This window comes from Pteropus vampyrus, unplaced genomic scaffold (genome assembly GCF_000151845.1).
Source record: "Pteropus vampyrus isolate Shadow unplaced genomic scaffold, Pvam_2.0 Scaffold220, whole genome shotgun sequence".
Taxonomy (NCBI): domain Eukaryota; kingdom Metazoa; phylum Chordata; class Mammalia; order Chiroptera; family Pteropodidae; genus Pteropus; species Pteropus vampyrus.
This window is the reverse complement of record NW_011889001.1, coordinates 6,944-28,758: the sequence shown is the minus strand read 5'-3', so window position 1 is coordinate 28,758 and position 21,815 is coordinate 6,944. Positions and strand designations below refer to the sequence as shown.

The 21,815-nt window shown below is 34.5% G+C and overlaps 1 protein-coding gene and 1 pseudogene across 13 annotated transcripts in view; both read right to left on the bottom strand.

The window, feature by feature from the left end:
• CEP63 (centrosomal protein 63) overlaps window positions 1-21,815 on the bottom strand; it is a 42,785-nt gene that overhangs the window by 16,790 nt on the left and 4,180 nt on the right. For 9 of the 13 annotated variants that reach the window (XM_023538385.1, XM_023538393.1, XM_023538391.1 and 6 more), the window contains exons 2-6: window positions 18,181-18,249; window positions 17,070-17,247; window positions 10,846-10,941; window positions 9,905-10,027; window positions 7,261-7,374 (exon numbers count right to left, since the gene is read on the bottom strand). In XM_023538385.1, coding sequence (XP_023394153.1) covers window positions 7,261-7,374; window positions 9,905-10,027; window positions 10,846-10,941; window positions 17,070-17,247; window positions 18,181-18,224 — 555 coding nt within the window. In that variant the 5' untranslated portion in view covers window positions 18,225-18,249. The remainder of the gene's footprint in view (window positions 1-7,260; window positions 7,375-9,904; window positions 10,028-10,845; window positions 10,942-17,069; window positions 17,248-18,180; window positions 18,250-21,815) is intronic. The other 4 variants (XM_023538389.1, XM_023538388.1, XM_023538394.1 and 1 more) reach the window with 1 other exon arrangement.
• LOC111747395 lies at window positions 16,535-16,653 on the bottom strand (annotated as a pseudogene).

Here is a 21,815-nt window from a genome sequence, read left to right as displayed (position 1 = left end):
GTCTTCTCGGTATTTACCCAAAGGAGTTGAAAACATATGTTTTCAAAAACCTGCACACTGGATGTTTATAGTAGTTTTATTCATATTTGCCAAACTTGGAAGCAACCAAGATGTCCTTCAGTAGGTGAATATATAAATAAACTGTGGTACATTTGGACAATGGAATATTATTCAGTACTAAAAAGAAATGAGCTATCAAGCCATAAGAAGACATGAAGGAACTTTAAATGCAATTATTAAGTGAAAGAAGCCAATCTAAAAAGGCTAAATACTATATGATTCCAATTTATAAGACACTCTAGAAAAGGCAAAACTATAGAGAAATAAAAAGATCAGTGATTATAAGGAGGGCAGGGGAGAGATGAATCAGCAGAATACAGAGGAATTTTAGGGCAGGGAAAACACTCTGTATGATGCTGTAATGATAGGTATATGTAACCATATATTTGTCCAAACCCACAGACCGTACTGTACAACACCAAGAGTGAACCCTAAGGTAAGTTATGGACTTTAGGTGATAGTGATGCGTCAATGCAGGTTCATCCTTGGTAACAAATGTACGATACCACTCTGGGTGAGTGATACTGATAATGAAGAGGCTATGCATGTGTGGGCATATACAGGAAATCTCTGTAACTCCCTCTCAATTTTGTTGTAAACATAAAACTGCTCTAAAAAAAATTAAAGTCTTATTTTTAAAAGCACAGATATAATATCTTGAGAAGAAGGGGTAAGAAAGAATTGATAAAGTAAAGGGATTCCTTGGAAGAGATCCTGCCCACCTAATAAAAAGACAGTTGCATTATTCTACCTACTTATGCAGAAGTTTAACTGCATCCATGAGTCATCATATAGAAAAACTAGATTTATCTCCTACTTCAAACATAGGAAATAGGAACTGTAATGTGTTGCTATATTTCTTATGGATATTCAGAAATTAATTTTTTTTGAATCACTAACCTTAAATTTGCAGGTCAAATTTTCCTCTCTCCCCACCCTAGAACGTGTTGCATGTAGTTAATTATTCTGTTTTCATATTTTCAGATATGTTACAAACACCATATTCAGACGAGATCAGGCGCATTCAGGGTGGTATGGCTGTAGACTAAACACCATATTCAGATGATTCGAAAAGACCACAAAATGTTTAAATTGGTAAGGCAGGGAAGAACTGTGGAATTTTGTTCCTTAAAGAAAAGGGTCTTGGGGAGCATGTGAGATCTTACTCCCTGGCATATGTCATCAGTTTGATGCAAATAAACTCTTGAAAATTCTCTAAAAAAAATAATTAAAGAAAGAAAAAGGTACTTGGAGGGGAGGAGGGATTGGTTCTGTCCTCAGTTTTTGGACATTCCCTAAATTAGAAGATTTAACCAAATACAGTGCATCTCAGATTAGTTTCTTTCAAAGATATATATATACTCAGGTACACACAACTAAAATAGAGACCTGTAGTACATAGTTCCTGCAGACTTAGATAATTTTTAGGCTATGTATCCCATCTAAACTGGTTTTTAGCTCTGAACTTTCTAGTTTTCACAAGTTTTAATCCAGTATCCAGTCAGGTACTTCATCTATACACTGAAGATAGATATAAATTATCTATGTAAGTAAAACTTCCTTTATTCTAAATATTTTTAAAAGGTAAAAGTACTCAATTTTATTTTAGAAACATAAGTGGAAATATCTCTGGAAAATCTATCTACTGTTTAAAAATTTTTACTGTACACAGAACAGGGCCAAAATCCTACACCATGGGCACATAAAGTAGATGCTCTATAATGCCCATAAACCAAAGAGAGGGTGGGAGGAGAAAGGCAAAGAAACAGACAAATAGTGTTTGTATAAATTACAGGTCAGGATTCCAGTGTAAAGAAGCAAATTTTTTTTAACCAGATTGCTATAATAGTATGAAAGAAGAACATCAAATATGTTTAGATCCACAAGAATAACTGCCAAGCATGCAACTGTCTCTAAATTTTGAAAATACAATATAAACTTTTTTTCCCCCAAATCTTATACAGAATCCTGTACAGAATAAATGAAAAGACTGGGTGCAGGTGAGAAGAAAATGGCTGGAGCTCAGCTTGCTAAACCTCCCCAACTCTACCTTAACCTGTACAGCAGCCCTGGGCTTGGCAAAACACACCTAGAAAACCACTGCCCAAATGGACATTCAGGATGAGAGACAACACATAATTGCAAAACACTAGTATTGTCTTTTTAATACTAGCAATAGCTATTTGCTAGTATTATAGCAATAGCTATTTGATACTAGCCAGTATAAATCTGTAATCTTAAAGTAAACTCAATATTGAAGTTACAGTTTAAGCCATAGTTTAACCACTGAATCTAGATTTCATACTTAAAAACTAACCTACTTCTTAGTTTTGAAGAATCAAGAACATAGCCTACTTTTATTGATTCACTATTTTAGTCACACAGAAATAGTGTTTTTAAGCACAGTAAGAAGTACATTATCCCAAGTACAAATTCTAAATTTTCATTAACTAAGATTAATACACTAGGCTTGTTGTTGTTCAGTATGGCAGTCATTAACCACATGTGACTACTGGGCATCTGAACTGTGGCTAGTTCAAACTGAGATGTACTCAAAGTGTAAAATACACACTAGATTTCAAAGACTCAGTTAAAAAAAAGATTGTAAATGTAATGATAATATTTTTCATATACTGGGTTAAATAAAACATATTAATTTCACCTGTTTCTTTTTACTTTTTTAACATGATGGCTACAAAATGTTAAATTACATATATGACTCACCTTTTATTTCTATTACACAGAGCTGCACTAGAATATCTCAAGAACACCTCTTCCAATACTAAGAAAGTCAGATATAATCATATAAACAACTTATAAAATAAAATAATGATTATTTTCCCTTAAATATCTGGTGTTAGAAATATTTTAAGGCTAATGTTTTTATACTCTTTTTTGCGTTAAGCACTGTCACTAATTTTTTGAACCAGAAACTTCTTATTAATCTAACATGTAGCAGTCTAACTACTCCATTGGAGTAGGTAGAATTGTATCAACAATACAAATGACAGCAGAGGTGGTTAAAAGTAAAGAAATAATTAAGAAGGCAATTTACATCACAGAGATGGAAACAAAAGCTAAGGGTGAGCAATTAAAATGTGAGAGAAGGGAAGGGGCTGGAGATTGGGGTAAAGTCAAATCTTCTTCTGTCTTTATGGTATATAATCCTGGTGCTTCAAGGAAATGACTTTGTCAGATAGTGAGATTACTGAGAACAAAGGAATACAAAGTAACAAGTGTTTTTTATCTCCCAAAGGATCCCTGTATGAAGCTATGGCCTCTGAAGGCATCAATCTCTATCAAGCTGCCCATCAGTGTCAACTCCAAATGTGTCCGTGCAGGCCACAGCCTTGCAGCCTCTCCATTAGGTAGCAGCTTGAAGAGCCCATTAAGAAAATGGCTCTGAATAAGATTTTATCACTGTTGTATTTATGTCACCATAAACCTTTTGACAGTAGGTCTGAGCCAATTCAGTTAACTCTGTGATAATTCTACCAAGACAATGTATTAACATTTGAGTTAGGATCATCTTTTCTTCATTGGTTATAATAAAGCTTTTCAGGTGATTCCTTATTTTCTACACAGAAATGACTTGATGTCTTAGACACTATACACATCCTTTTCTCATGCTTATAAAACCATCATTCTGTTGTTGGATCTAAAAATGTCACATTATTTAACAACTGTACTTTACATTTTAATATTTAATAGAACAAACATCCCCTTACTCTTTCTTTTAAAAAATGTTGCCTAGTACCCCTCATTTATTCTTCCATATGAATTTTGGATCATTCTCTCAAGTTCTCAAAATGTAACAGTCAATAAATTGTGTGGATATCCATTTGGGGGAAAAAAACAAATTTAGTACCTTATCAAATACCCCCAAATAAATTTCAGATCAAATATTTTAAAAAGAAACTATAAAGCATTAGAAGAAATCTCGGCTTAGTTAAGGCTTTATAGTATGACATCCAAGATAGAATCCTAAAGAAAAAAAAAAAACAATTAAGCAATTGTAAATAATTGTTTATAAAACAATTACCGCTTTTTCCCACCTATTAGACTGGCAGAGACAAGGCTAAAAATAGAAGTAGGGAAAATTAAAAGAAATAATAATGCTCAATAATGGGGAAGTGTGAGGAGCTGAACATTCTCAAATATTGCTGGTGAAACTCTGTATCAATACATCTTTGGAGAGTACTTTGACAATATATACTAAAGTCTTTAAGAATGTACAACTACACTGATGCAGCAATGTCGCTTCTAGGGCCATTTCCTAAGAAAATAAAAATATACTCCTAAATGTTTATAAAAGGATGTCCTCCCAAGTACTATGTACAGGGTGAAAAAGTAAAAACACTAAATGTGCTACAATAAGGTATTAGTTACATAAAATGTGGTACATTTAATGGTAGATCGAACTTCTATGCAATCATTATGACTACAAATCTGTTGACATTATCATATTTAAAAAAAATTCAATTTATGATAATTAAATATTGTATTATAAAATGCTTAGCATATAGCTTGTCAGAGTAAGTAGTCTACATTTTAAAGTTATGTTTTATAGAAAATTTTAAACATACACAAATACAGAGAGGAAACGGTGATGAACCCCTATATATTCATCACCTAGCTTCAACAATTATCAACATTTTGCCATTTTTGGTAATTTTTAAAGTTTGCAACTATCCCTCCCTTCTCATATACACACACATATAGTGTTTTTCTACCAAATAAATGTATATGAATGCAATGTACATTGCATATAAGCATAGGAAAGGTCAAAAGAAATTTACACTAAAATGTCAATAATGGTAATTCTCTAAAGGATGGAATTATGGGTGATGTTATTTAATTCTCATTTCATCTACATTTTCTTATTTTTCTAAAATGAACATGCATTATGTAATTTCAATAGCTAACTAAAAGAAAAAAACTCAAGCAAATACATAACTCCAAGAGAGAGAAGTTATTCTGAGCTTCACTTTAGAAGTTAAAAAATATATAAGAAAAAAGTTTATATTAAGAATTTTTAAAAATTGAGGGGAAGTATGGATGTTGATATCCATTTATTTAATCTCCCAGATTTTCTACCTTTATTGTTCAATGATGACCCACATATAAACAAAATTCAATGTGTCAACCTTTACTGGATTCTGATCTGAGCATTCAACTGTAAAAAGACATTATTTTAGACAATGTCTAAATGGGGAAATGTGAACATAATGGATATTGAATTATATTAAGAAGTTATTTATTCTGCTAATGTGATACTGGTATACTGTAATTGTGTTTAAGTCCTTATTGTTGAGAAATAAAACAATGTCTGCTACATGCTTTATAATATTCCATCCAAAAATAAAAAGTAGGGAAGGATGAAAAAAGATTGGCAAATGAGTTGTTTTTCAATGGGTATAGAGGCTTAGTTTTGCAAGTTGAAAAAGTTCTAGAGATCTGATGATCTGTATATAGTTAACATTACTATACTACACTCTTTAAAAAAGTTAAGACGGCAAATTTTAATATGTTTTTACCATGCAAAATCAAACTGGCAAAATTATGATAACTATTAATGCTTGGTAATGGGTATACAAAAGTTCATTTAAAAGTTTTTTGTTTTTTTTGTTTTTTTTAATGAGAATGATAAGCACTGCTACATACTGAATCACAGAAAGATTTAATTTTGTTTGGTTTGCTAAGGGAGAAAGAAATGTAAGTAACATTTTTTGTGTGTCAAATAGAGCAGTTTCATTTTAAACAAAGCTGTCAGAAGAATAATTCAAATACTCTTAGAAGGGAAAACAAATGTTGGCTTTTTAAAGGCTTATTATTTTAGTCCTAGCTGAATTATGGCAAATAAAAATCTCGTTTTTACTAACAATAAAGTTTTAATTATGCAGAATAATCACATAGTAATTTGAAAAAAAGGATCTGCAATCAATACTAAGTAAACTTCATAGATGAATAATTAGAATTAAAATTTAAAACTCAATTTTCTTTTTGCCTATCTGAAGGCTGTAATTAGAATACAACAATATCTTATAGATACTTATGTTTGTTTAGTGCTTTAGTTCAGGTCAAAAGCTCAGGTCTAGAAATCTAAGATTTAATTGGTCCATTCTGACTGTATAGTTTGCTGCAGCTTTGAAAATAATTTTCTTCATTGTGGTTGCTGTGGGTACCCCCTGCCATTGTGAGTGGACTCACAGCAGAACCATTCAGTTTATCAGCCAGCTGATGTTTCAGGGGTCAAAAGCCAATACGTTACTGAGACTTAAAGCAGAAAATAATGCAGATTGTTAAAAAAAATTCCCTCCAGTTCTCTTAACTTATCTATCCAGTCCATTCCCTCCTTCCATAAAACTGAGATAACTATCAACCTTGACAGATCATATTAAACAGATAACACATAACTGTATATAAAGAACTGCATCCAGAAGCATCAAGACAGTGTCTAGCACATAAAACATGGTCACAAATATTCATTTCCTTCTACGTTCACTTCCCTTTACATTCTTGGCTTTTCACTGAAAAAGCAAACGCGTCCTAAAAAGAAAAATTCCTAAAATAAGTGGCTATTTTTTGATTTTGCCTAAGCCATTAGTTCATTTAAAAAAAAAAGTTTCTACTAGTGTTTTAAATGTGCTTCTATTGCCACCAAGACACTGCTTTTAATTAGTGCGCATGCCAATGCAGTGTGACTCTCTCAGCATTTGTGTCCAGACAGGCAGACTAGCTGAAGCTCCCTGGCTGAGATAACTCAGCCAGAGTAACCCAGCTACCACAGAGACAGAGCAAGACACAGACAGAAGTAGAGCTAAGGCAAAAGCCAAAAACGGCCAAACGAGTAAGCCAGAGATCCAACAACAGAAACACAAAGAAACGAAGGCACTGGAGAGAGAACAGAGTTAGAAAGAGAGGGAAGTGGAGAGAGGGAGAGAGAACAAATTTAGGAGAGTGAACGTGAAATGAGTGTAGAGCGGGCAAGAGGATGTAAGACACTGACAGAGCGAGAGAGCAAGAAAGAGCACCTGAGTGAGGGAGTAAGGAAGCCAGGGAGGCAAGCGAGCAAAGGAACAACCAGGCATGTGGATATGAGTGGATATGAGTAAGCACACACTTATTATTGCATTAAGCTAGTTCAAATTTAATCAAAACCTCTCTGTCTCTCATTCTTTTAAAATATCTTAAACCTACCTGAATTATCTCTGATTGTTCAGCCAGAGCTTTCCTTTGTGCTTCCAGAGAAGATACCTGTTGCTGATAAATCAAGCGTTGCTTCTCCCAGTCCAGTGATTTCTGACGAAATTCCTGAAGAGGCAATTAAGGTACTTAAGTTCTAAGTGCTTCCCCTTGCTGTCACTACTTCCCAGATTCACTTTTAATTTTTCCCCACATCCCCGGGTACACATGCACCTTTCTCACAGCAGGAGCCCCATTACTCACTTAGCTGACAGAACTGTAGAGTAATACCAAATTTCTTACATACTGTGCTTCTGGATATCTGTCTTTCTAAATTTAACACCCTAATGGTGAAGGGTATGAAACACTGGGTTCATGATGATTTTCATAGATTTGCTGCCACCTAAGGGTTGTTATAATTTTTTAGTGATTTTTCAGAAAACTGATGCTAAGATACTAAAATTTCAGAATATAATTATGAGTATCCCACTCTACCCAATTCTTGATATACAAACCCAGGAATTGAACAGATTCAGATAAATTTTCAGCTAGGTCTTTTGGCCCAATTCTTACTTCTCAGTATTTAAAATTCAAATAGATTCAGATGACACAATATCCTTTGGTATACAAATTTTACTATCTTAACAGAAGAACTGCAAAGACTTAAATAACAAGGGAAATCTGCACTCAATTTGAATAGATATTTGTAACCCAAAGCCAAAAAGTTCAAAATTAATGATGGATCCATAGGAACTTGAAGTTGCATAATCAGAAAACGGGCCCAATATTTATGAAAACAGGGTAGCGTTAGTACCCAATTGAGGCAAGTGACCACAAATTTAAATTGAGACCAGTCAGTATGATTATGTTTTTCTCCAGTCAGGTTCTGCCACACATAGCAAGTAGAGAGTGAACAGAAAGCTAGATTTAATCAGATTTAAGGTTTTGCCAAGCAAATATGAAGCAAAAGAGGGGCACAGCTAATGAAGGGGAGTGTAAGGAACGTAACTATGGAATTAAGCTGGGTAAGGATTGATAAGTGAGGACATGAGGAGCAATGAAAAGGTAGCAGAATTCAATCACTTTAAAAGGATGGGGTCAAGTGATTATTGAGAGCAAGGCATTAAAGGGAGTGAGCTGAAAAGACAGGGATGGTAGTCAGAGAATGAGATGCTGAATATGTGATTCTAGGAAGCGTTAAGTATTAGTAAGGACAACACTTAAGGAATGGCAATGGGAATTAAGGAGATAGGAAGGAGATCAAAAACAACTATGGAGGAAAAGAACAGCAAGGAACTCAAAGACCAGAGTATTATAAACATCAACCCTGTGGATACTGAAAGCCTCAAGAATTATGATAAGAGTAATGTTGGAGTGACAGTGAACTGGGAGCTGAAATCTTTGAACCAAGGGAGTAAACTAGGGATCAGAAGATGACTACCTTGGTTGTATGTACATTGGCTGGCGATATAGGCTGATGACAAGAAAATCAAAGATAGGGGGTAGAAAGGAAAGAGAATGGTCATGAAGCGGTAATGAGGAGCAAGAAGTGGTAATGAGAAGTCTGGGGTGGGGGTACCCAGTTATTACTGAAGAGAACTGGAGAGGAAGCAGTATCTGTGCAGCCCTCTGATTCTAAGCTCTTCAAATGTATAAAATATTGAGATGCAAAAAAATATTAAACACAGAAATTATAATTCTAGGTAGTAATATGTACTGGCACTTGTGGGTGACAGGTTTCTCTGAGTAAAAACATTTTAAGTAATCATAAAAAGATGTTGAACAAATAATTTGAGATGTTCCTCAAATTACAATCAGCTAGGGGAGCTGGATAAAAATGCAGATGTCTAGGTCTCATGCCATACTACTGGATCAGAATCTCTGAGAACCTAAAGAGGGCCCTGGGCTATTCCTAGGTGCACTGGAGAACCAACAGCATACACAAAGGAGGGGAGTGGCAGATCCAAGGGGAAAAGAGTGACAGCCCTGTGCTGCTCCTTCATTCGCTCTTGGCAGTGTTAACTCGCCACCTCCTTTAAGTCCTCCAGAGAATCAATATAGTATACAATAATCATGGGGTTACCCAATCTTAATAAAAACGAAGTCAGCAAAGAGGGAAGTAAATGGCTTACCATATCTAATGTGAACTGAGGATAAACAATCTGACATGGAGAGTACTCTGTACAGAAAAGCCATGTACTTTCAACATTTACTAAGCCCCTATTCTATTAGGTGATAAGATAAGAACACTGCCCATGGAGGAGTGCTAGCAACTGGTGGCCACTGTTTCTCAATATTGGCATTTTGGGTACAATAATCCTTCCTGTGTAGAACATTCCTCAGTATGTTTAGTGTTCTTGTCTCCTAAACATCAGTTTTCACTCTCATTTTGACAACCAAAACAATGTCTCCATACATTTCCGAATGCCCTCAAAGGGTGGTACTGCTCCATTGAGAATTACTGATAGCCAGTAACCCGATCAACCACATGGAACCAGATGACTAGATACACAGAAGATCACCTTCGACCTTTGAGATAGCTTGGCGGCAGTCCTGGAGATGGCAGAAAATTGATTTCAGGAACTAGCACTATTAGAAACAGCAGTTTCCTACATGAGGGCTAACAATCACTATGAAGAAAATATTACTATGAACATACCTCTATTTTTCCGGTTAACCTCTCAATTTCAGACCGATCTTCCCTGTGATTTTTGGCGTTTCCTCTGAAGTCTCTTATTTGCTTTTTCTGTAGTTTTTCATAGCTTCTTTTCAGTCTGTCTAACTGTAGACACAGTTATTTCTAGACTTAAAATTTAAGAATTTGTAAACAGTGGTGATGGAACAAATTGGTATTACGAAAGCAAGAGCAGAGCTAAAAGGTACTACTGAAAATAGATGAAGAGCATGTTAGATTTGTAAATTAAAATATAAAACTCAAACTCATATAAAAATAAACACTAGAAAATAAATACCTTGTCAAAGAAAAAATAAAGGGAAAAATATTTTTTAAACAAAACTTTAATTTTTACTACAATAGCCTTCACTTAAGGGCTCCATAACTCATCCTCACCCCCAATAAAGCAGCAAACTAAAATTCTTTCTTTTCTCTAGGTCTATGGTTCTTGAACCATTCTCCTGTGGAAAACTGATATTCAGAGTAAGGAGAAGATTGAGTTAAATAAAAGCAGTTATTTCCCAATCTGAAAAATAAGACTGAGTTAATAGAATTTTCTCACCCAAAATGCTTCTGAAACCTTTGGATCTTCCATTATTTAAAATCTAGTTAGTCATTTAACTCTGAAATTAATATTTAATATGTTTTTGGTATCAATATTTTACAGTATTATACAAAAATAGCTCTATTTCTTTCAGGTACTCAATCAAGAAACACATTTTAACATCCCTGTTCTAGGTCGTGTTAAACACAGAATTAGGCAAGATTCTTTGCCTGGATTTAAGAACACAGAAATAGATTTCCACCTCTCTACCTCCCATGAAATATATACTTCCCATTTTAAAAGTAAAGACTACCTCATTAACAAAGGTCTCAAGAGTTAAAGAGACAAAATTAGACAACACAGAATAGAAAGAAAATCTCACTTCTTCATGAAGTTTCTTTAACTCCTGCTTATAGTCCATGGCCATCTCTTGCTTGACTTTTTCATGTTCTTCTACTTGCTGACGCAACATTCCAACCTAGAAGCATATAGGTCATAGTATTTTTCATTATTAGCATTGAAACAATATCCATGAAACATAAAAATAGGAAACAATCTTTGTACTTATCTGTAAACATAAGTTCTCAACTGTGTATGGTAATACCCTACTCCTCAGTAAGTGAAATATCTAATTATTTAATGGTCCATAACACTGCCAAAAAATGGAAAATGCCTGTTCTAGAATTTCTAGTTTAAATGAAAACTTGCTCTGATTTATTCTCTCACCCTTTTTATCAAAAAAAAAAAAAAAAAAAACTCATGAAAAAACAAGAGATATAAAGTTGTAAGAACCTTGAAAACTAAGACTATTCAACAAAAATCTAGGAGACGTCAAGAATAAGTTCTATAAATCAAACTGCAAAATAGTAATGTCAGATAGAAAGACAGTAGGAGACTTGTACCTGCTTTACTATTTATCTCACTTTAGAGAAATCAATTCCACCAACCAGGGTAAGGATGTTATCCTAACCCATTTTTCAATAATTTGAAACCAGCCACAACCAGTTCATGCTCAGCCATCACCTCCAGAAATTTCCACCAGTATTTCTCTACATCTCTCAACAATCAGTTAGAATTTCATCTATTAACAAGTTAGGAGGGAGAGGGATAACGGGAAATAGAAGGTAGTAATTTCAATCACAATACAGAATGATAACTTTAAAACAAAACAAAAAAACCCCAGATCTTAAAAGTGCTCATTACTAGACAAAAAAATTTTAACTACGTGTGATGATAGATGTTAATGTGTACTCTGCAGTGCTCTTTGTGCAATGTTCTATATGTATAAATTAGGTAAAGTTTGTTGATCATGATGCGCAATTCTAAAGCCTTACTGATGTTTGTCTCTTGTTCCATTAGTTACTAAGAAAAGTGTGTTAAAATTCCCAGTTATAATTGTGGCTTCATCTATTTCTCCTTGTAGTTCTTGCATACAGATAAGGACAAGCGAGAGAGAAATTTAAGACTATTTTTTTAGATACTTATGAATTTAGATTTTTTTTGTCTTAGTTTGCGTTCTCACAAAAGAACAGCCTGAGACATGGGCTTCAAGGCAGGTAATTAGAGGTGATCTCAGGAAGCAGGGCCAGAAAGTAAACCTTGACATAATACAAAGGCTTGATATCATAGTGTGTTCTCTGAACATTGGGAAACAAGTTAGAAAAAGATACCTAAAAAGTAAAAATCCTTTGATATAGTATTTCTCTTCACCTTTAGTAATGTTCACGGCTTGTGCTTGAAGTGTACTTTTTCTAATATGGATATACTTATACAAAATTTCTTTTCAAAGTGTTTAAATGGTATATATTTTTATTTTACCTTTACTTTCAACTTTGCCATATCTTTACATAATAATTCAGTTTAATTATTTTTACCCTGTTGGACAATTTTTATGTTTTAACTGGGCCATTTAGTGCATTTACATTGAATGAACCTACCTGGATTTAAATCTATCATCTTATTAAATGCCATTTACACTTAATAAGCTCTACGTTCCTTTTTCTCTCTTGCCTTCTTTGGAACTGATAATTTACCATTTCATTTTTCTTCTGTTAGCTTGGAAAACATATACTCTATTAATGTTAATATATACTTTTAATAGTTCTGTCAAGATTAAAACATGGATCTGTGACTGAACAAGCTAATGTTAATTAGTAGTTTTACCAATTCCCAGGCAACCCAAGGACTATAGGAATACTTTAATTCCATCTGCCCCAATCTGATTTAAACGCCATCATAATCCTGTATATATTAAACTAAAAAGGCTACTGTTGTTATATATAGTCAATATTCATTTAAATTTACCCACATATTTACTGTTGCCTTTCATTTCTTCCTTAATCTCTTAAGCTTCCACCTGGGATCGCTTTCTTTCTGCCTGAAGAACATTTTTTAATATTTCTTTGGTGCAGGTCTATTAATGACAAATTCTCTCAATTTTTGTTGATATGAAAACATCTTTGTTTCACCTTTATTGTGGGTACAGATTCCTGGTTTGGCAGAAGAAAAAAAGTCATTTCTTTGTTTGTAGATATCATTCTACTATCTTCTGGTTTTCGCTGTTTAGCTGACAAGTCAGCTTTTAGGAACTGTTTGTAGATAATGTCTTTTTACCTTGGTAAATAATGTTTTTTATTTTCTTTGATTGCTTTTCAGATTTCCTCTTTGTTTTTAGTTTCCAATCTAAGTAAATATTTCTTTTTATATATCTTGCTTGAGATTCTTGGACTTTTTAAATATATGACATTCCTCACTTTTGGCAAAATCTCAGGCAATTTATCTTTAAATATTGCTTCTGCCCATTCTCACTCTTTTTTCTCCTCCAGGGATTTCACTCACATTAGACCCTCTCATTGTATCCTCTTTCTCTTATCTTCTCTTCTATATTTGCTATTATTTTGTCTATGCTTTATTCTAAACATTTTCTTCCGTGCTATCTTCCAGTTTATTAATTACCTCAATCTTTAAGGCCTTAATATCAATTATTGTATTTTTCAATATTTTAATTTCTACTCACTTTAGGTTTGTTTATAGTTTCCAATTCTTTCTTGAAGTGCTCAATCTTATCTTTTATCTCTTTGAACACAGTAAACAAAGCTATTGTAAAATCTGAGCATGATAGTGCCAATATGAAGATTTGCCTTGGGTCTGTTTCTATCTTCCATTGCCTCGGCTTTTTTTCATTTTTGTTGTCTTCTTGTGTGTGTCTGAGGTTACTTGCTCAATGGTTATCAAGCATTATATTTGCAAAAATTATTTAAAGAAATAATTAAAGACTCAGAATGGTATTATTTTTCCTTGGGAGAAAATACAGGTTTGCTTTTTCCAAGTTTCAGGAAGCCCTAGCACTTTGAAGATGCCTGGGGACAGCAGCACTCTAGGATCTTCTTAAACTTACCTTGGAGATTTAAATGCCTGCAGCTGAATGGCAATGTGAAGAGGGCCTGTTGTATATCTGGCCCATCCTTACTTCTAGGTGCTGCCTTTATGGGTCCCAACCCGAAGTGAGCGGGGTTCAGAGCCACCTTGGACACCAAATCCTTTACTGTCTTAATGCCTTAGAATTACCAAAAACCTCATTCAATCTCTATCCTCTCAGCTGCCTTTTCTAATTTCAGCTATTAATTTCCCCAAACCCTGGGGACACCTTCCTGGACCTGTAGCCTAACGACGTAAATACTGAGTAATGATTTAACCAAAAATTAAGATATATATTCCTGGCAGGATGATGAAATGGAAATTGTATGAAGAGAGCAAAACCCTTAATTTTCATGGTTGCAAGTCATCAGATAAATAGCTAAGACTGAAAATTAGGATATGTCAGTATAAAATGTTACTTAAAAACATGGGGAGAATACCAAAAGAAAGAGTTAAAGGCTTTGAAATGACTGCTCCAGAGGAGCAGGTTTCCTAGGTTCAGAGGGATGCGGCATATAATTACTGTTCTTCCTTATGAGCCTTGTAGAAACATTTTTCTTTGTATTTATTATATGTGGCAAGCATAAATATTAAATGTAGATTATTTAATTTTATTTATGTACCAGAGTCTAGTTCATAATGAGCAATGAAAATATTTAAATTTCTTAAAGAAAAGGAGAAAAAAAAGAAGTTAAATGTTGAAAAAAAGGGTGATGGACTGCATTCGGTAAAGAAATGGGAGCCAAGGCTTGAAACCGTCAGTAGGAATGACAGAAGGGCTGAACTAACTGATTTTAGATACAATTTATAGTTTTCAAAGTGCTTTCTTAAACAGTAACTCAATCTTTACAACACTGGGACATAGGGTTTTTAATCCTAATTTTACACATGATGAAACAGGTTCAGAGAGGTTAAATTATTTAAGGCCATTCAACTGAAAAGAGGCAGAGCCAGGACTCCAAATTCCTTACTCATTTCATTGTCTACCTGCTCTGTAGGGGGTGAGAAGGTAACAGAAGCGGAAATATCCATTAAAACCAACCCAATCGCAACAGTGTAATCAGAAACACATAAAGTATTTATTCACTTACGAAATGAATTGTTTATACTAGTACTTCTTCAAGTATGATCTGCAGGTCAGCTGGAGCTGGTCACAACAGCAAACCAGCACGATATCGGGGTGCTTGAAGCACAATGTAAATCGACTGTGTCATGAAACACACTGTTAATGCAACTGACATTTTTATATAGCAAAACTTTCTATGAAGTGAAAGATGCAATGTACTGATTTATAAGCTTTTTATCTCACTGTGGACCTGTCATTTGAGCAGCACTGGTTTACGCCATAGGACTAACTGCTTCTAGGCTGCCATTCTTATTTAAGAATGACAAAAACTTAAAGCTCTAAAATCTTGTTCTTATGTCATTTACTGTTCAAAGTAGATTATGAATGTGGTATTATCAACACAATTTCACAGACAAACTCTACAGAATAGATGATTCCCATTACTAGTGTCTGGTAAAAGCACTTTATTTCTAGAAACTTAATCAAATTTCAGCAGACCATTCAATGAAGCAGCAAATTGACCAGACAGCTACAATTCTAAATTTCTTTTATGTCCCAGGCCAAACCTGAAATCTTTAAATCCGTAACATGGAACCTATAATTTCTCTTTAAGGTATCAAGTAATAGCAATAATGCCTTATGACATCCAAATTAAGCTACAAAAATAAGTTCAAACAGCCTCAGAATGACTAAATATTCTCATAATCACACACACAGAAATTTCTTTAACAGGTTTCTAACAAAATAAATGACTCAGATATCTACATACAGTGTTTTTTGTGTCTAGGACATCACTATCGCTTTAACTTACCAAACAGAACTACTTTTGTTTTGCCCTCAGAGAAATGAAGTAGTGGTAGCTAAAGCAGCTTACCAGACAAGGTACATTGACCCTACCTGAATTATAGTTTTTAAAAAATCAAATATGATTCCATGTACTTTTTTGCATAAGGCGTAATTTTAAAATATACTCTCAAAGTTCTATCCAAATTTTAAAATGAATTCCAGTTTAGCCAATGGCATTCACAGAAAACTGAATTTGACACAGCCAATGTTACTATGTACTACTTTGACCCAAAGTGCAAACGGCCAACTAATGAGTCTCTTGACAAGCATAAAAACACTTTTATCAAGTCTAACTCTCTCCTTGTTACATCTAAAATACTCTTAATAAGTATCATCAATAAAATCACAATCTCAGTGTGCCCCACTCACAGAAGTGTACCTGAACAAGTTGAATAACAGCACTAGTGAGCGGTGATCCTACTGGCAGAAAAGTCCATCAGAGTGAGGCTTGAGCCCAGTGTTTCCCTACAACTCTTTCAATTCTTCTGAGACTGACGTTCATGCCAGAAATTTAGAGGCAATTCTTGTGCTTCTAAATGCTTTATGCTTCCCTTCAAATATTCAGTGTACTTTTTACTGTACCAGCTAAATTATGAGAAATCAATCAGCGAATATTATTAAGCTTTCCCCCTCAAATCACCAATAACCATGAGTGGTAGAATTGCAAGTCATTTTTACTTTTTGCTTTTCTTTCTTTTCCCCTAATTTCAAACAAGGGCAAAATAATGTTTTTTTTTTTAAACGCCTACAGTACCTGGTATTCCTAAGTGGTCTCCCATTCAAGTACTAACCAGGCCTGACCCGGCTTAGCTTCAGAGATCAGACGAGATTGGGCACGTTCAGGGTGGCATGGCCATAGACCAAATATAAATTTTTTAAAAAGGGTTTTCTAAATTTTTTTTTACATCTAACCAAAATAGGCAAATTATTGAATTTTGGGCTTAACTTTTTATACTAGACATAGAAATAGGCCAAAAACGATGTTCACGAAACTCAATGAATGTTAACACAGACATGTAATAGGTTGAAGGGATTCTGTGACAACCTTTACATTTTCATAAAGAAGTTATTTATCTATTGTATGTGACCAAGGTAACATGATCCCTGAAATATACTTAAACATTTTCACAATAAATTTTTCTTCTAAAAAAACCATCAGAAATAAAAGACAACACAGAAACACTAACTTGTCACAAAAACACTTTCTTCAACAAATATTTAAGAAACATATTTAAAAGGTCAAAATATCAAAGAGAGGACTGAATCAACTGTTTTACCTCTTTATGTTTCATATCCAACTGGCTCCTAAGAGTCTTAAGCTCTTGTTCACGGATGTCCAAGCAGGTTTCTAGAGCATGCGTCTGTCCTTCCCATTCAGATTTTTTATGAGCCACCATTATGTCAATCTGCTTCATGAGCTCCTGTAATTCTGCTTCACAAGATGTCAAAAATCCCCTATAAATAAGAAAAGATCCTTAAGAACATAGAACATATGTCAAAGTGGCTTTTCATCTTTCAGATGTAAAAATATAACAGACATAAACCTACCTGAGGTGGAACATGTCAATAAATAAGCAGAAGCAAAGAATAGGATATCTGAGCTTTTCCTTTTAATGTTCAATTTAAGGTGATTACTTATTCCACAGAATATTCTGTCTTCCTCTAACACCCAACCTAAAGCCTAAGCCGTTTGATCAAATGCAAGATTGATGTTTTAAGTCTTGCTTGTGAGTGAGACTTCCACAACTAACAACTAGCACTTACGTAATATTTTAGGAAAGCATTCAGGAAGAATTCAAGCCAACTTAGGTCACATTCTCAGCTAGCCAAAATAAAAAGCCTTGGAAGCAAGTAGGCTATTGGGAAAATGATAATACAATTTTAAGAGCTATTTCAACAAATTCATCCTTGAGTCATATTTATTTCAATTATTTTTTCACACCTTATTATTAGAAACTTATTTCAACCTATGTGATTATTGTAAACTTACTGGTGTCCTTCACAGTTTCAGGAGATGCAGAGTTGGGAACAGAAGTGGACACAGATGTACTAAATGCAAAGAGGTTTCCAGGAATGGTCACAGAGCTGTAACTACTAACACTTAAGCACTTTTTTTTAAAAAGCACTTGTTCTTAGTGTCACAAAACCTTTGTACTTCTACTTTTGCTTTTTACAAGTAGAAAATTTAAAGAGGGATAAAAGCAAGTATCCAGATTCATACTGCTGAGAAAAGGCAAAAACCCAGAGATACTGTCCAAAAATGACATGAATCAGCTTAGGTTTTGCTGAACACTTTTGCTTCTGTACCCAGAGCACAAGAGAGTCAGAGGCATAGCTCAAACGTTTTATAAAGTCAAGTGAGAAGCTCAAGGTCAAAAGCAAACTTACCCACCATGTCCCCGATTTTGTATTCCTTCCAACAAAGCCTCCATCGCCAAATCCCCTTTGTTTTGGCAACTGAGAAAGCAAAAAGATCAGTAAGGAGAAAATTTATTTTTAAGGTCTAACGTTCCAACTGACAAACTTAAGAATGTGAATGAAAGCACACAAATGAGAAAATGCAGCATTTTTTAAGATGACTGTAGGAGCAGTCAAGGAATTATCACTTCAAAAAATATTAGGACCAAATACATTTCAGACTAAAATAACTTAAAATGATCTGAACTGCTGTTGACACTCTTTCAGATGACTGAAATCAAATATTTCATTGCTATATCCCAACTTCCTAATCTAAGGGGGGGTGGGCAGGGATGGAGGTGGGTGCTAGAAGCAGAGAGACACTGACACAAACCCCTTACAAAATGAGAGGAAGAAATTAGGGGTCACATGTCAGAGGAAAAGTGGTGCTTTAAAAAAAAAAAAAAAAAAAAAAATAGATATCACAAATAGGTTAAATGCCCTGAGCTTGAACTCCTTGGTCCAACCAGGAGTTCCTACTCATCCTTGAGATAACAAGCCTGTGATGTTTCCTAGAACACCCTCCCTCCCCTGAAAGGCAGCTACATGGGCCCTCCCTCCTCTATGCTTCATTGTTCCTAGTCCTTAACAGGTTTCACAGGAGTTACACCACAGTGGACTATGTTTTCTGCACATCCTTTTTCCTTACTATCCAACCCTCAAGGGCAGAAAACCAATTTTATTCATCCCTGCAGCTCCAGAGCTTAGTGTAGCATTTCAACATGGCATGTGCTGGATGCTTTTGGCTGAACTCATATCAATTCCCCTCCCTTTCACCTATCCCCCTATGCAAACTGGTCACAGCTGGAGAACTACAGAGAAGAGTGTAGTAGAGAAAGAAAGGAAGGGAGACAGAAGAGACTGCACAGAAAGGGAAAGACAAACCATAAAGAAAGGAAGGTGAGGAAAGACCATCCATATCTACTGTAGGTTTCTCACCATTTATCACAAATCTTCAAAACATTAATCAATGTCAAACCACTTCCCACTCCTGAGAAACAGTTTTTGTTTTTCTGTTTTTTTTTGTTTTTTTCCTTAAACCTTCAAAGGTTCAATCCTGAATTAGCCTTTTAGGTAATTCCCAAATACTGTGGTGTGGAGGCTCTGCTCCTTTGTCCTAATGTCTCATCTAAAAACTACATTGCTGTGAGGGCATTCTTTCATTCAACAAAGAATTCAGTGTTGTATTAACCACCAGTACACAGTGATGAAACACAGGGCCATTTTCAAAGAATTAATAGTCCAGTATGAGAAAGAAAAAATAACCAAAAATGTTCTCCCAAAGTGAAAAATGTAGTGACAAAGGCATTCTCCTGGAAACACAGAGAAGAATGAGAAAACTGGAAAATACAACCACTGAGTGTTATTTGCATCTATTTCTAAAGTTACTAACAAGATTATTAAACAGGATTATTCGTGCACAGATATGGACAAGAGGGTTTTTTTCCTGTTGGCTTATCCTTCATATTATACCAACATTAGACAAAATAAAAATCTAAAGAAAAAGGTTTTCATATTCTACTCTACTTTCTTTCAAACCACGATATGGTCAATTATAACACAACCTAGATTCTGTGCTTTGGTCCAACCTAGGAAACTGGGAGGCAGTACAAAGTTCACACAGTACCATGTAGCTGGAGATCCAGGATACAGTCCTGCTCTGCAACTAACCAGCTTTGTGTCCACCAGCTTTGTGTTCTTGGACTTCAGTATCTTCATCTGTATATGAACTATAATCTCTAAGGTTTCTTTCTCATTTTTTGCATAATTCTAATAGCCAATTAAACGTCCACCATAACTAACCTGCTCTTGACAGCTATACATGTTTATTAATATGTAGGAAAGTGCTATTCCTAAGAGTGGTGCTACTACAGTTATTCAAAATTATCATTAGTAAAATTATACTTAAGTCATTATTTAAAATGAACATTAACATATTTAGTAATATATAATAGTAATATGTAATGCATTGATATATTTTCTGAATGACATTTAATAATTAGCAATATTTACAGTAGAAGCTAAAAGTCATTGGATGCTCAAATGTTCTGCCTTGTATATATTGTCTAATTCATTCTTCACAACATTCACAAAAGATAGACACTACTACTTTTGAGGAAACTGAGGCTTAGAGGATTAAATAATTTGACTGTGGTAAAGTACAAATTACAGTCCTAGGATTCAAAGCCAGGCAGTGTGAGTCTCAACCAATGGGGCAACCATTATGTTTTACAGTTCCAGATCTTAAAATATCTTAATATCTTCTTTTGGTTTAATAGTGTCTTCTTGGAGAAAAGCAAAATCAAACCAAGTCAAAAAGTCTGGATACAGGAAAAAATAGCAATAGCACAATAGTGAAAATATTCCAAATAAGGGAAAACTGCCTTTTCAGAAATCAAAATAATGGTCTAAGACAGAGATCTGTTTTGAAAGGGGGATGGAGCGTGGAGGGTAAGGAGTGGGGAGAGATCAGCTTCATTCTCTGTGTAAAATAATCTTACTAACATGTAATGCATTTCTTTAACAATGCCTTCACCGTTGGCTTGACTAGCTGCCAAACACCATCAGTTCTCACTCCTTACGACTCAGATTTTCTGTGGACTTTTCTCATCTGAGTTCCCCATAGCTACAATCATTAATCTCCTTATCAACCTGACCGTCGTTCAACTCTATGCACTATATCACTTTGCTTTCTTCTTTGCCTGTGCCATGTGATAACTATGTAAAGTTAGATATTCTTTGTTCATAATATTAAATACAAATTTTAGTAATTACTGTTTGATAATCTGCTACTCCCGACCGCTAACATAGAATGCTAATGTGATTAAATGGAAAGTGTAGCTCTACAACTGTTAAAGGACAATCTTAGTTCCCTCTGCAGTTAGACCAAGACATTGACAAGTAAAAGTTATTGATTATAACTCTCCTTTGGAATGAAAGCTGTTTTAAATCAGTGAAATCCGAAACAGGATGATTAAAGGAAATGAAAGCTTTTTCACCAAGTCTAGGAAGTAGGGAAAACACACTTTAAATCTTACGGACAAAAGAATCCAGGATATTTGATAATGGGAAAATCTTTGAAATTCATTAACATGCTGGAAATTAGGAGCTAGAAAGAAACTGAAGATTAACTTCTTCATTTTACAGATCAGGACTACATGCCCAAGATCAAATTACTCATAAAATAGGACACAGGAAGAAAGTAAAAACTCTGGATAGAATTACGAATAAATGCATACTAATAGAAGGGATATGCCTCCATCAAGTCTCATTTGAAGGAGGATAACGATGCTCTATCCCTCATCTGCTTAGGTGTTACTATGATTACAAAGATCTATGGCTGTGTTGGATATACTATGGCTGCTCCAATAAACAATCCATATACTTTACCATTGCTCAGAAAGGTCCCTACTCAAACTTAAGGGGGAAAAAAATCAGCAGATAAAGTATCAAAGAAATTTTCCAAAATAAAATAAAATTTTAAAACACTGTCTAAACTATGATTCAAAATCCAGAAAGAATAAGGAGACTGAGAACTCTGAGTAGATAAAAAATACACTTTTATA